Below are 15,650 nucleotides of genomic sequence, written 5' to 3' on the forward strand. Positions count from 1 at the left end.
GCGTGCTCAGCCTGTGCTCAGCACCGGGCAGGGCGGGGCAGGGGCAGACGCTTCCCTCCACATGTGTGAGGTGGCTTCCTCGTGGGGCTGTTGTGAGGTCTCGGCCCCAGCCTGGATCAAGGAGTCTTGGCCGTCAGCAGTAGTCCTACCCACTGCTCTTCTCCACGGCGAGCACTCCAAGTAGGACATGGAACGTCAGCGACCAGTGTTAACCAACCTGAAGTCTGTTTGTTTTTAACGAATCTAGGTAACGCCATTTCCAAATACTGGATTTATAAATGGGTTCACGTCTCCAACCTTCAAACCTGCAGCATCTCCTCTGACTTCACTCAGACAATACCCTCCAAGGAGCAGGCAAGTCCGTGAGGGATTGAAAGGCTGCTGTTTCCCCAGGGTTTGTAACAAGAGGTCGCTGCCACATTGTATACTTTCAAAGCAAAGCAAAAGCAAATGTGTTAAACTTCCGTCATTCTCACCATTTGGGTGAGTCACACTAAGTGAAGAGGCTGTTCTGTGCTGGCTAATGGTAGATTTGACCACCAGTAATGTCCACCAGGAGTAAAACAACTCAAAGCGTGGAATTCCATTCTGTGAGCATTAAACCCTGAAATGCGCACTGCAAAGCCTACGTAGAGGGTAGACTCGTGAGACAAAGGCTTCTGGGACAGCTTGCATCTGCATGCGCCTGCTTTTAATTTGGACCTGGGCTACAGCCAAGCAGAACGTCCATACTGCATTTAGATTTGCATTATCAGACATATTATGAGCTAACTATTCTAAGTAACATTTTTAATACTTTTCCTAAAAAGAAAGCAAATTTTAGCTTAGCCATTTCTGTATTAGCACGCTCTTTTCATAATGCCATGATCATTTTAGAACTGAGCGTATACAAACATTTTATTTACAGGAATCCTAGTAAATCTCATCTGCGCCATGCCATTCCCAGTGCAGAGAGAGGTCCCGGGCTGTTAGAAAGTCCTTCGATATTTAACTTCACTGCGGACCGGTTGATGAACGGTGTGCGGAGCCCACAGACGAGGCAGACGGGTCAGCCTCGAGCTCGGCTACAGAACCCTCCAGTCTATGCCAAGAGAGACGCGGGGCCCGGGCGGGTGGAACAGAGCAGCCTCGAGTCCTCTCCGGGCTTAGGTAGAGGAAGGTGAGTGTTCACAGTTTCATTTGGACAGGTACTGTGTACTTAGAAACTATTCGTAGTGTCAGATTCCATTAATTCAGATGTGTTTTATAATCATTATTTTCAAGTCCATCACAGAAAATCAAATGGAAGGCTGTAACCATCCAAGGTTTTATATAATTACTCAGAGGTGTTACTTTTAGAGCAGAGACTTGACCAGTTCCATCTTTGTGGTAACAGGACACTGTTCAGTGGGAACTGAGGGTGGGCCAGGCTGCCTTGGGTCACAGTCGTTACATGTGGAGAGCTGACCGGACAGCCCCCACCCCCACCCCACCCTGGAATGTCAGGAAGGACGTGCGCTCCAGCACACATCTAGCGTGGGCTCAGCCTCCATAAGCTTTTCCTGTTGTAAACCGACTTTGAAACCTGTAAGTGAAGACTACTTTTCTGAGTATTGTGTACAGAGGACATGGGACAGGGTGTGCCCCCAGGAGCTCCTTCTGGCCGGGGGCGTGTGCTCCCGGTGCGGTGGGAGCGGGAGGGACCCCAGGCGGCTCCGTCTGCGCAGTCAGGCCTTGCTGGGCCCATCCGGGGTGGAATTGGTCAAGATTATTTCTAAATTCCTTTTCAAATTACATAATACGGGCCCTTAGGGAGTCTTTGCGTTCAGCTGAAATGACAAAGGGTAAGTAAATAAAAATGAAATTATAAATGGGAATTAATGTGTGAACTGTTAGACCACGGAAGCCCGTCCGGGCAGTGAAGTGTCTTGGTGCCCTTGGGCCTGCCATGACATCCACTCAGTAGGTGGGGTTGTTGCTGCGGTTTAAGCTGCCGTGCAGGGAACGGCGCCAATGCTGGCGGGTCAGACTCTGGACGTTGGAAATGTGCCTCAGGAACTGTGGAGTGGAAGGCTGGCAGGTGGGGAGAGGAAGCGCTTGGGGCTCAGAAACCCTGTGTGGTTCACTGGAGTGAGGAGGGCCGGGGGTGCAGGAGCGGACTAGGCTACTTGGGAGCTTTTCCTTTTGATGATAAATTGGATAGATTGTCATTACCATTTTTTAACAATTCACCTTTATAGCTCAGTGTCACACTTTACATATCTTGCCACTCCAGCTGAATGGGTATTCAAATGTTCATATCATAACAAAAATTCTAAATGGGAAAATTCCTTCAATAAATATTTTCTTTTATTTACCTATCTAGACCTCAATTTTACTTCTTTACTATAAATTTTTTTTTGTTTTGCTTACACTTCTTAAGGTTGGGATTTTAAAATCAAAAGTCATCTATAAAAGATTACAAAGTCATGAAGACTGAATGTGTCTGCACGTACTGTGCTCAGTGAAATTATGTTTCAAGTGGGAAAAGTTAACAGTCTTCTGCTTTCCTCTCCTCTAGGAAAAACTCCTTTGGTTACCGGAAGAAACGGGAGGAGAAGTTCACAGTGAGTACATCAGGCCTGTGCCACTTTCACAAGATGTTTAAACCTAGCTTACACTAAACAAACCTGAGATTTAATTAAGATGTGAGAAGGAGCTTTTCAAAAGAGATTTTCTCGTAATGTGGTGTCCGCTAGGTGATAATAGACCTTTTTTTGATGCTCTAAAGAGGAGGTGGTGGTGGCTGGTTTCCTGAGGAACTGCTGGCACCTGCATGTCCTGTGCGGCACATAGGTGCACCCAGGAGTGCATCATGCACATATGTGGTCTGTTTACACTTGTCCAGGTGAGTGCTTTCTGTGTGGGTGACCAGGTAGTGTACTTTGAAATCACCGGAATCACGAGTTTGGACAAGCAGAATAAACTTCTCTCACGTAGGAATTTGCTCATCAGTATTTTTCATTCAAAATATTTTACTCTGTATCCACTGTGTAGAAAGCATTGTTGCTTTTTGATGCACGTAACTTACGGTCAGGACAAACCCAAAATAAGTGCTGGGTTTATGTGAGTGGTACGTACAGGAGACGTGGTTGTGTCTGCTTAGGGTGATTGACCAGCTCCCCCTCTGGGTGGTGCTCTGCAGGGCTCTGATGAGGGGAGAGCGCGGGCGGTGTGCATGTAGACGTGGGCTCTCGTAGAGCTCCACATTCGGGGCCTGGAAAAGACCTTGAGACAGTTCTTGGTCTGGACCCCAAGCCATTGAGTGTGTACATTCTCATTACTGTATTTGCCTAGAACTTAGAAAGTGCATATTGGTAGTAAATGAACACCCTAATTTTACCATGTTGGTCAGTTCAGTCTAGTTTTTGGTGACCCTATGGTAAGGCAGTTTATATCAGTTGGTTCCAGTTGGAATGCATGAATTCCTGTTACATTTGGACTAACAAGACAGGCATCTGACTATCTCTTCAGGTACTAGTCACCCTGCAGGAAATCATTGCCCCTGGTCACTGCATTACCTGCAAAGGTGAAATGTTTTCCTATTGCCATTTCCGTTTCATTCTGTTTTGTATTCCTGATCTGCGTGTTCATACCTGGAACCACTCAGATGCCCACGCACGTGGTGCAGATGTGTGTACTCGACAGTGAGCCCATTGCTGCACTGGGTGTTCTGAACACCTGAGAAGCTTGGGGGCAGGTCGCAGATGTGTGAGCAGGTGGCCTGGCCACGCCCTTGGGACCAGGGGTTGGCATTCATGCCTTACCTTAAGCCATTCAGACCCTAAAAACGTTAAACATTGCCTCTTTTCTTCCTGAAAGTTGACACTTAGTCAATTTTTTGTCAGGTCTTTCTTCCTAGAAATGCTCATCTTCTGAAAAGCTGGGTTCACCTCAGAAACATGCAGATGTTTAAAATAAAGCCTCTAAAAATTGCTTTGAGATGAGCATAACCTAGAGCATGCTGAACTACAGGGCACACTGCAGCCACACGGTTACCTGTGCAGCCTGGTTCAGAGGGTACACACGCGAGCAAGGTAGGCAGCCCTTAGACACCTACGCCAAGGAGAAGATATGCAGCAGGAGGCCCAAAGGAGAGGTGGGCTGTGCTCAGCATGGATCCGATTTCATCCTTAACCTGCTCTCACTTGAGCTGTAACAGATCTTCTCTAGATTTTACTTCTGTAGAGATAATCTTCCAGTTGGTATAAGTTTCTGGGAAATCTTGGCCTTTCAGGTTAAGTGAGCCCCATGAGAGCATTGCTTCCAGTCCAAGTAGCCCACCATTCAACTAAAAATGCCTGTGTTCTACCTAATACAAACTCATTTCCCCTTTCTGTTCCTTGTCTGTTTCAACCAAGGAACTGGATGTTAGAGAATGGCTCCTAGCAGGTTGACTAAGAGTGTTTCAATAAAAGTATATCACTGCCTTTCTCTTTGGCTTATAAGTTTTACTTGGGTGTTATTTTGCTGAGTTCACGTACTTTCTTGAAGTCAGGGAATGTGATAAGAGTCTAATATTAAATACCATGCTTTTACATACTGATCTAAAAATATAAGGAGTTTCAGTTAAATTAATTTTCAGATAACTGAAGCCCCCTCCCTTTTTTGTTAAACTGTTTTTTTAATGGAAATCTGTGAAATTTTTTACGTAAGTTGAACAGAGTTGAGAGAGTGGCTTTTGTTTTCTTTTACTTTCTCCTTTATGACTTAGATCACAGACTCTGCTGCGATAACACAAAACTTGTCTGGAGGTGAATAAGTTTAATGTCGAGACTTGGGCTCTTGTGCATCTGTCACTTTGCTGTGTCCCACTGGTCTCTGTCGGCTGCCGGGGGTCTGGGTGTCGTACACACGCAGCTCTTACCGGCGTGTTTGACCGTGGCCGGGAGCAGCCCTGAGGTTTCGTCTTTTCAGCTCTGCTCTCATGGTCGAAGTTGCCTGACAGATGACCCTTGATAGGTGACCAAGTCGGCGGGGTTGGATTGGCCATCCGTTTCTCCAGACAGGTGTGGACCTTCGAAGACTAGGGAGCGAGTGTTTGCGTCGCTCACCTGCGGTATTTCTGAGCCCCTCCTACCCAGCCACCCCAGGGCGACTCCACGGTGTTCTTCTCTTTCAGAGGAGTCAGACTCAGTCTCCAACACCACCCAGGCCGCCCTCCCCGAGCTTTGAATTAGGCCTCTCCAGCTTCCCCCCACTGCCTGGGGCGGCAGGGCATTTGAAGACGGAGGACTTGTTTGAGAACAGGCTTGAGAACAGGCTGTCTGGCTTGCTCACAGGATCGTCCAAAGAAAGGGTAAGCTCTCCCAAGCCTGATGCTCACTCATCGCTGGCGTCCTGCTCTTCACATGTGTGCTTTTTTCACATGCGGAAGAGGTTTATGAGGATAAGTGATTGCAGAAGCCACACAGGTTTTGAGCAGTAGGGTCAGAGGTGGAGCCCTGCACTGGTGTACTGTACAGACACTCACTCACCCAGAAACTCAGTTGTATCTTTATTCTTGCTATTCACGACCTGCAGAATAAAAAGAAAAATCTAAATTATACCAGAAGTAACATGTTTTTAATAATCTACATGAATAACCAGAAGCCCAGAGCAACTTTACTATAATACGGGTGGCTGTCGGCGAGCTCTGTGGTGTTCATGCCTCTGCAGTGATTACATCCTGGGAATCAGCGAGTGCTGCAAGAGCCCAGGGGCTCCCTGTGGCCCTGCGGCAGTCGACAAGCAGACCAGGGCAGAGGTGGCCAGAATGCCTCGTCCAGCGCCTGCTGAGTTCTCAGCCTGGTGCTCCACCACGGCCACCCACCGTGTCTTTCTCCAGTGGGAACCCACCCACCAGCACCCCGCCTACTGCCCGAAGACCTAAGGAGTCAGAACCCCTGGCCTCTGGGTTGGGGAAGGCACTGGCCTGCAGACCGTGTCCAGACCATCTACACCTGCAGAGCCCCCACAGAGCCCCTCAGTACCAGGCGGGGTTACGGTGGGATTTATAAAGCCAGGTTGTATTCATACTTTAGTTGTATTCATACTAGTGTGTAGTTACTGCTCCCATTTTTAGCCTTCAAGGTTGAGAGGATTCCAAGACCCTGTATTTTGGAGAGAGAAGCACTTATTAAATGTGACGTCTTGTGCGTTATTATAAATCTTAAATTCTGAGTTATCAGTGCCCCATGGAATGATGTTAGAGAAACCTTGCAGCTCAGAGATCCTGAGTCCTGGCTTCACCCTGACCTTACTCCCCTTGGGGATGGGCAGGGGAAGAGAACAAGCAGGCCTTCACCCCATTTCAAAAACAGTACTTTGTTGGGTTTTTTTTTTTTTAATTTTTACTGTTTTTACATTGTGAGTTTGTGTAAATTTTATTTTGAAGAGAGAATTGCTACTTTTAAGAAGCCTGAGCCCAATTCCAGGTGGAAGAGACTGTGTCCCTGCTTCTTGGTGAAGTGCTCGGTGGCTCTGCAGGGCCCTGGGAGGCCTCGGACGGGAGGGGGGCGGTCTCAGGCGTGCTCTGGACATGAGGGAGCTTTTACAAGAAGGAGGCGTTTTCCATGCCTGTGTTTCCACCAGCCTTGAGCACAAAATCGCAAGAGGTGATGGTTCTCAGGGGCCCCATGTCTCCATCACCACCACCCCCGCCCCATGGTCGGGGGCAGTGCTATTCCCTCCATCTCACTCCCTCCAGAATCTCTCACTTCTGAACTTTTTATCTGCTTTGAAAAGTGAGATTTTGAGAAAACGCTTGTTTGCAGTTAGTCTCCACTCCAGTTCTTTATTTGCTCTGCTGCCTTTTTTTTTGTTGTTAATTAACAGAAGGCTACATGTGTGAGTGGTTACTGCTCATGGGGCTGGCATTCTCCAGGTGTTTGCCTTAAACAGACTAAGCCTCATCCTTCCCTGTTAAATCAGGAGAGTTAACACACTGCTTTCAGGGGCTGCTGGTGAATTCAGGTGGGAACTGATGTCAGCACCTGCACCCCTCAAGGCGCTCAGGTTTATTGGGATGGAGCTGTAACCTTACTGGTTTTCCCTGTAAAAACGGGTGAGCCGTACTGGATTGTGCTGGGAACTCTACATTCACAGATCACGTGCCAGGTGGTGCTGGGCACTGGGGTATCAGATGGGTGGAGGTTTCAGTACCTGTTCAGATGGGAAAGCAGGCTTGCAGGCAATCGTGCTCATGCACAGAGGGAGGCCTCAGATTGGTGAGACGTTTGCCAAGAGGAAGGGGAGACTGGGGGCTGCTTCCCGGCCACAGTGTGTCCAGCTGTACTCCGGGCTGGCCCACCCGTGCTCCTGGGAGGATGGCGAAGCTGGTACCATCGTTGTGTGTTTAAGATCATTGAGAAAGATCTGACGGACGTGCCTCTATGCGGTGATAAACTGTTTTTGATGGTTTCAGAGCCTGAACGCAGATGCAAGCACGAACACTCTCCCCGCGGTGCCCCCCCGAGAGCCCTCAGTGCCCTGTGCCGTGTCCGCAGCCTGCGAGCGTGCCCCCTCCCCTGCCCACCCGCCCGAGTAAGTCCACCTGCACCTGATGCCCGCGCCCCATGCTGTGCTCACTGCGGGGCTGCCCGCGGGGCCCGGATGTTCACGTGTCTGCCTGGTGGCGTCTTTCCAGGGATCCCAAGGTGGTGGAGAGGCAGAAGGAAACCCCGAGTGTGGACAGACCTCCTCCCACCCTTTGCACGACTGCGAGTAAATCGGTGCAGGTGGACGGCGCCGTCTCGGTATGTCCGGGGCAAGGATGCAGAGGGGCTCTCTGGAGCGGTGGCCGCCTGTGTGCACACCGCGCTTTCTGTGCAGGGTACCCTGGGCATTTGCTAATGATTGTAACTAACCGATCTGGCTGTTCGTCGTCCCTGCAGCTGTGGGTCATCTTGTTCAGGGTCAGTAGAGTGAGGCTGTCACCCGAGGAGCCACAGCTTCCAGTTCCTGTCCCCCTAGGACTTAGGGTGGTCCAAGTGCGGATCAGAGGGACGCCCACCTCCCACCCTGCCCGTGCCCCGCCCGGGTCCATGCAGGCCTACCACCAGCTCCTCTTCCTCTCTCCTCCCCTGGGCGCTCAGTCCAGCATTTTAAATTCTGGTTTGCATTGTCCCCAGTTTGATCTTGGGTGGGCCTTTATCGTTTAGATTTGGGAATTAAACCCTTATTGTCTGCTAGGTTGAATCTTTAAAGAAAACTTTTTTATAGGTTAAAATTATTTTTAAGTTACAAATGGTTGGTGGAGGTGACAGACTTCTGAATGTCCTCATCTGTCATTTAGCCTTCATGCTTCCACTTACCTGAAAACCCTACTTTTTTGTTGTTGTTACCTCTGACTCCTGCAACCACACCTCCAGCCCTCTGTAGTTTGTAGTGTGTACAAATGCTTTTCAGAGACAGCTGTTGAAGGTCACCCATAAGTGACAGCCGGACCTCTTCCTGGGTCCAGAAGGCCTGCTCTGTGCCGAGGCAGATTGTCTGGCAGGGAGAGCAGATGCTGCTTCTGTGTTTTTCTAGGGTGTCTGGTGTCTGCTGCCTTTCAGGCTCGTATGTGGCTCAGAAGTGATTACAGGCCAGAGGCTGGAAAGAGTTCAGTCGGCACTTTTCATCTCCATGCCTTTTCTAGTTTTAACCATTTTTACAAGATATTTCTAGAGTATCTTGGAGGGAAAGTTGTGCTGCAGGGGAACGTCAGTTGTTGAAATGTAGGAATTCTCTGTTTAAAATAATTTTGAACGTGGTTACAGTTGAAACCTTTTTTTTACCTCTACCTCAAGTGAACCTTATTTTCGCATGTTGTCATATAATCCCAGAGCTGTGTCTGTTTCCCAGGAATTGCGAAAACCCAGCTACGCAGAGATTTGTCAGAGGACGAATAGAGAGCCACCATCTTCCCCGTTGCAGCCCCAGAAAGAACAAAAGCCAAACACTGTTGGTTGTGGGAAGGAAGAAAAGAAGCTCGCCGACAGAGAGCCCTCTGCCCCCAAGTCCAGCCCAGGACCACCCAAAGACCAGAGGAGACCGCCAGGCCGCCGGCCCTCTCCCCCAGCCTCTGGGCGGCGTCTGCACAGAGAACAGAGCCCCCCACCCAGGTCCCCTCAGTGAGCGCCGAGGTCTGGGAGGGCTTCGAGGAGCTGAGGTCGCCACAACTAAGCACTGTCCTGCTCGGGATGTGAGTGAGCCGCTGGTTAGGAGCTTGCAGTGTAGATGAGGCCCACAAGGTGCCTGCAAGTTATTTTTCTTCTATGAGTCGGATTTCCCCCCTCTTGAAAAAAATCTATTTTTCAGGATTTAATTAATATAAACCTTATTTTAGGTTGGTGCTTAACTGGAGGTGATGCATAAGTCTGATTTTTTTCAGGATAGAAAATGCATTTATCCTAACAAATTGATATTTTTTATTAAGCCTCCATGTGGCTATGAATGCAAGCTATATATATATATAGTGAGTTTTTCTAAATTAAGCGGAACTATGCTACTTCATTTTTTAAAATAACTGGTTAGCAAGTGTGTACCTCTGAGATGTCCAGACTGCCGGGTGAGGCTGAGGACCGTGGAACTGAGGGCACGAGGCGATGCTGTGAGTGTATCCTGGGGAAGGGACGGGGTCCAATGGCGCCACACGCTGGCCTGGGAGTTGTCCTTTCATTCAGAAGCCTAACAAGTGGTTCTAGCATTTTTTAAGTAGAGCCCATTTTTGGTCCACTGGGCAGAGTAACCCTGCAGAGCACGGAGAGTCCTGATGTCCTGCCAGCAAGTAACCAGCTCCTCACTCCAGTCTCAAGTGGCTGTTATGTAAGATAAACTCAAAGCACATTGTGAATAGAACTTAAATGGAACATAAACTTTGTTGCCCACTGACATGTTACCACGAAATTGTACCCTGATGTTTTGCTCCCGAGAGCAGGTGGCGAGGGCATGGAGCCCGGCTCCCTCGTCTGCCCCAGTCTGCCCCACCTGACCCCTCCCGGGGTGCATTTCCGAACCTCTGCGCACGGCACACAGATCGTGGGAGAAGGTGTTTGTGGTGCCCTCTGGTGTTGGAGGATCCAAGTTCCTCTCTCTTTACCTCCAAGACAGGGTCTGTGATCCCTTCTCTAAGTGCTGCTCTCCAAGAACACGCATGCACTAAAGCTAGCAGTTGATAATAAACATAAATTATTTTGTTTTAAAATGCCTAAATTTTTTCTTTAAGTATTCTAAGCAGCAGACATTAAAATAAGAATATTTCCTGCTAAATGTAACCATACAGTTTATTCCACAAAATGTTATTTAACAAGACTAAGGTTTTTTTCTTTTTAAAAAAGAGATTATTTCCATCCAATATTTAAAGACTTGAATTTTATTTAAACTTGAAAATGACTTTGCCTTAACTTTTGTATATGACAGCTTAGAGTTCCTGAGACCGGCCTGTGTTGGCGTGAGTGGGGTCTGCTGTCACGGTGTTACTGGGTAAGCACTGTAGGAAGAGCGAGCAGTCATGTTTGTAATTTACCTGGAAGATCTTACACAGTTGATCTTTTTTCAGACTGTTGAAAAATCCTGTAAATGCAAATAGTCGATACTGTATTAAATATGTGCACTTGGGCGTGTGTGCTTTGCTTGTACAGTTGTAAATAATCAGAACATATTAAAAAGGTACCCTAAAGAGAAAAAGCTGATAAAAATTGATATATTATAAATGTTGCTATTGACCTGGATGTAGATAAACTCAGTGTTGTGGTTTGAATATTATTTTAATTTGTTGAGGTTTTTTCTTTTTCTCTTATACTGGTTTGCTGAACTGATTCTGCCTCTTTGCTGCTGTGAAAGGGAGATGGAAAGTTTTACTAAAACGTTCGAATATTTTCATGCTCTTCTTAAACATATGTAAGTATGTACTAATCACAGCTAATGTTGAAAGGGTTTTTGAGGTATAATCTGGAAAGTGGAAACTGGCAGGGTCTTCAAGTGAAAGTAAAAAATAATCTACTTAAAATTACAAATAGCTAATAGGCATGATCTGCCTGCCAGAGGAAAACAAGCCCATCTCCTTCAGAGCAGCGTCTGTATTCAAATACCTAGACACGCACACAGCGCTCCTATTTGCAAATGCCTGTTAAGAGGAATTTATTTCTTTGTAGTTTTGAAATTGCAGACTGAAAAAATCAGAAATAATTGACCTCTTATACCCAAACTGTTGAGTACTGTAGAAAGAGCTGGAAAGGCCAGCTCTGAGCCCCTGGGATCCCATGACATGGCGGTCTCTGCCGGAGGAGGGAGTGATGCTGTCAGCACCATCCCTGAATCCCAAACCCTGTGCAGCCCAGACACTGGTTTTTAATAGTGGCAGATCCTTTCCCTGGAGGCAGGTGTGTGGGGCCAACTGTGCGTCCGCCCTTTGTGTGACCAGGGTGGAGCTGTGCGTGCAGCTGGGATGAAGGTGACCGTGACAGCAGCCGGGCCCAGCCAGGTGGCATGGCTGGCCAGGCACATGAGGCCTACACTCCCGCAGCCGAGTTAAGACTTCACTCTGATGTGATTTTTATAACATTCTTTTTAATTAAGCAAGGGCGATATGCCAAAGAGCTATATAATGTCCCCCAATCTCCACCTTTCTGATATTCCTGAGGTTTTCCACTCACAGAAAAGCACAGGGGGTGCACAGTGGGAAGCTGTGGTGCCAGCCCACGGGCAGCCCCGCCATGCACAGCCGGTGTCTGGCTTTGTCCGTGTAAAATGTAACTCTTTCCTCTCCCCTGGCAGTACCTCAAGGTACAGAGTCAGAGACACAGCATCACAAATGGCATTTTAACTTGGACAATTGTGTGATGATACTTGTCATTTGGAGAGATAAGAATGAGAACCCGGCCCCGTTTCACCAGACATGAATTCAAGAAGAGTCGTTGCTTTTTAAGAGTCCGTGTCATGATGTTTCTGATCAGGCCCTCTTGTAACTGCATCACTGGTTGTTACTAGTGGTGGCAAGAAACTTGTCAAGTTGCCGTGTGGTCAGGGCCACCACGGTGCCGTGTGGAGGCCAGTTTGGGGCCTCACGGGCCTCGGGGGCAGGTACGGCCCGTGTCTGCATCTGCGTCCGCGGGGAGCGGCGGACAATCGGCCTGAAGGAGCGGCCACGGCACCAGCTCGCAGGAGGGCAGTGACACGGATGCCTCGCCAGGGCTTTTGTTTCTGTTCTATTTCTTTTCATTAAGACTGGAATCAAGCTTATGTGTAAACTATTGGTAATTTAAGTTTCCTTTGTGTCATTCAGTGTAAAACTGTCTAATTTGAAAAAATGTAGGTTATGAAAAATAAAGATTTAGGCACTGTTTGGGTTTTCTTTTCATTTTTTTTTAAATTAAAATTTTCTTCAAGAATGCACCTTTTTAAAAAATAGTATTTTGTTTGAACCTATCTGTGTAGTGAGAATGAAATGTGGGTTCCGTCCACCCATGTTTGGATCGTAGCCCGAGTCCTCGCAGCAGGGGCACCATGCCCGGCGGCTCAGTTGTGGGCCTCCAGGGTCGGCCCTCAAGCCAATGTTAGTGAGGGCACAGTTTGTTAAATTTGAGGTTTACCACAGAAATAAGTATCCCTGTGTCGGGCTCTTGTTTCTTGGGTTAAATGGCCACGTCTCAGGAGACATCCCCATAAAGTCACTTGGGGTGGAGGTGGGGCCATCGTGTTCAGATCCTAAGTGAGCCTCAGAAACGGTGATGGACTTCACCCTAAATCAGGGTGACACCAGCAGCGGTGGTTGGGCCTCCAGCATATGTTACGTGTGATGGCTGGTCTGCCAGCTGGTGACTGACCCGCGCACCCCCTCCCCTGTGTTTCTACTTGGTTATCCTTCCCTTGTTGATGTTATCCTTCCCTTGTTGACGTGGGCTTCTTTGTCTCTGGCTGTTCATTCTTTGTTACATGTTGCAGATATTTCCTCTCAATCCCTACCAGCTGTCTTAACTCTATTTAGAGTAGCTTTTATCTTACAGTTTTTAATTATGTAGTAAAATTGACCCATCTTCTTTATGGTTGAGTGTCTTGTTCTTGTTTATGAAGTCTCCCTACTCCAGAGCCATGAAGACAATCTCCCTTGATGAATACATGTGTCTTCAGCCCATGTGGAATTGATTGATGTGTGTGTGTGTTGTGTGTGTAGTTTGAGGTGAGAACCCAGTTTTACTTTTTGCCATGTGGAAACTTGCCTATTGAGTAGCTCATTATTCCTCCACTGATACGTGTGCCACTCTTGTTATTTGGTATTCCCTTCCACCTGCGCAGGCAGCTTTTTCTAGCCCCTCTAGTCTGTGCCTCTGGGCCCATTTTTCTGCGGACACCGTGGAATTCCACTCACACACCATTCTGCCTTCCTAGGAATTTCCTTCGTAGGACTCATCACAAAAATAATTCAATGTGCTCCCTGAAGGTGGGAATCAAGCCCGTCTCTATCACCCTTGTATCCCCTGGTCTCAGTACACTGTCTGCAACATAGTAGAGGCTCAGTAAATATCTGTAAAGTTGATGAAGTTTCTACTGACTACGTGTTCTCCATGCACAGCCCTGGCGTAGGAAATTAGGGGAGAAATGGGGTGATGTGTTGATTTGCCTTTTCCAGATAACTCTTCACAAACTCAGTGGCTTGAAATGACAAGTCATACATCGGGACTGGCAGATGTAGGCCAAGCTTGGCAGCTCTGCCAGCCCTCGACCCCTCTTGCTCCCAGGTGCGCGTCAGCCGCTCTGGGCCTGGCCAGGGACACACAGCTCGTGGCCATGTGTGTCGTCCGCGGGCCAGCCGAGGCGTGTTCTCTTGTGGCTGTGGAGTGGCACAGAGCTGAACCCCGAAGGACCCCAGATGTTTGCACCTCCCCCTCCACCAAGAAGTTGCAGTCGTTGGATTCCGTTCCTTGGCACGTGCATGTTTTTTTTTACTAACGTTAAAGCCCTCTGTTTATCTAAGTCACCGGGTAAAACCAGCAGTCAGAGGAGCACCCCTAGCACCGAGGCAGCCGGGCTTGACGGGCCACTAGCGCTTCCTGATCCAGGTGAAGTGCTGGGCCACTTAGATTGAGGTGTGGGGGGCTCTTCCCCTTGACATACTGTGTTCCCAGTCCACCATGGGTGGTGGGTGGGGGAGATAAGAGAAAGACGGCACTGCAGGAGGGTTTGGGGGTTTTCACAAGACTTCCCACAGTTCTCAGAGCCTGAGCGCCATGAAGCGTGGCCAGCGTGGGTGCCCAGCTCAGTGGGCCTGGTCCGTGTCTTCCATGTCGGGGCTATGCCATCTGTGGGTCCCACTGAAGCTGAGGGAAAGGATGGTTAGCAGGACCCACCAGGTTCAGGATGGTGTTATGGAGGAGGCCGTCTGGTACCGACGGGGAAGGGCTGTCATGGCGGGAGCCACGGGGCAGGGACGCAGCCATGAGCTGGATCCCCTGTGAAGCCAGGGTCCACTGTGGTCAGACAACACGCTCTGTGTGATCTGTCCACTTACGTGTTAGGGCTTGTCTGTGACCCTGGATGTGGTCACCATGGTGACTGCTCCACGGGTGCTTGAAAAGAACATGCACCGGGTGCAGAGCTTGCTTGAGTGTGTGTAATGTGGGTCCAATCCTGGGGGGTGAGGTGCCGTCAGGTCCACACCCCGGCTGACATTCTGCCTGGTTCTCTCAGTCACGTCCCTAACCAAAGTAACAGATTTGTCTTACTGTGTTTCACTCTTTCTCATTCCCCTCAGTTTTTGCTTCGTGTATTTTGAAGCTGTGTTGGGTGCCTGCACTCTTAGGATGGCTCTGTCTTCTTGGGGGTGTATCCTTTAATGTCAGTAATCTCCCTCTTGGTCCCCAGTAACTGTCTTTGCTCTCAAGTTCTCCTGTATCTGACATTAATATACCCATTCCTGCTTTTCTTTTCCTTTATGTTTGGAGATGCACCCTTTCGCACCTTTACTTTCAACCTGCCTCTGCCGTCCTATTTAGAGCGAGTCCCTTGTAAGCAGCATATAGTTGGGTCTTGTTTTTCAATCCACTCGGCCAATCTCTGTCTGCTCACTAGTGTGTGCAGACCATTTACACGTAAAGTAACTACTGACTGGCCTACGCCGGCCAGTTTGTTTATTTTCCACTTGCTCCCTCTGTTTCTTGTTCCTCTGTTTCTTTTTTCTTGCCTTCCTGCGAGTTATAATTTGCTGATTCTTAACTCCCAGATCAGGAATTATTTTTAAAAAAGACAATTCTATGCCTGAAGATGTGTTTGCTAGAGTGGGCTCTGCAGGAGGTCAGTCTCTCCTCCAGGGAATCCTCTCCTGACAGATAACTTGGGCGAGTTATGTAGTGTTGCTAAGCCTGGATCTTTATTTTTTAGTGTGACTCTCGCAGTGCCTACCTCCTCTGCTTGTTATGAAGACACAGCGAAGATTGAAAGTGCCGCCCCCTGCACCTGAACGCATGCCCTAAGCAGCCAGGGCCCAGGAGTTAGAGAAACTGTCCCTCCTCCTTTCTCAGAGGCTTGGGTGGTATGATTCCCAAGTCTGGGTACTGGCATGTCCCCCTGTTGGCTAAACGAGAGGGCATACCACGCCCCTGGCCATGGAGATTGGCCTAGGGTGGACGTGTGACCAAGTGCAGGTGAGTGAGACCCTAGGAACTCCTGTGATA

At 48.5% G+C, this 15,650-nt stretch overlaps 1 protein-coding gene and 1 long non-coding RNA gene across 3 annotated transcripts in view; both read left to right on the forward strand.

Moving 5' to 3' along the window:
• LARP4B (La ribonucleoprotein 4B) overlaps positions 1–9,117 on the forward strand; it is a gene marked incomplete at both ends in the record, with an annotated part of 54,500 nt that extends 45,383 nt beyond the window's left edge. Inside the window, 7 exons of one of the 2 annotated variants that reach the window (XM_079699524.1) lie at positions 248–354; positions 908–1,159; positions 2,540–2,585; positions 5,141–5,317; positions 7,424–7,542; positions 7,646–7,754; positions 8,845–9,117. In XM_079699524.1, coding sequence (XP_079555650.1) covers positions 248–354; positions 908–1,159; positions 2,540–2,585; positions 5,141–5,317; positions 7,424–7,542; positions 7,646–7,754; positions 8,845–9,117 — 1,083 coding nt within the window. The remainder of the gene's footprint in view (positions 1–247; positions 355–907; positions 1,160–2,539; positions 2,586–5,140; positions 5,318–7,423; positions 7,543–7,645; positions 7,755–8,844) is intronic. The other variant, XM_079699525.1, reaches the window with a different exon arrangement.
• A 1,239-nt stretch (positions 9,118–10,356) lies between these two features.
• Positions 10,357–12,325, forward strand: LOC307049849. Its single transcript, XR_013810767.1, has 3 exons — positions 10,357–10,464; positions 10,825–10,881; positions 11,758–12,325. It is a non-coding gene; the product is annotated as an uncharacterized lncRNA (long non-coding RNA).
• The last annotated feature ends 3,325 nt before the right edge of the window (positions 12,326–15,650 follow it).

Source organism: Hyperoodon ampullatus (assembly GCF_949752795.1).
Source record: "Hyperoodon ampullatus genome assembly, chromosome: 3".
Lineage (NCBI taxonomy): Eukaryota > Metazoa > Chordata > Mammalia > Artiodactyla > Ziphiidae > Hyperoodon > Hyperoodon ampullatus.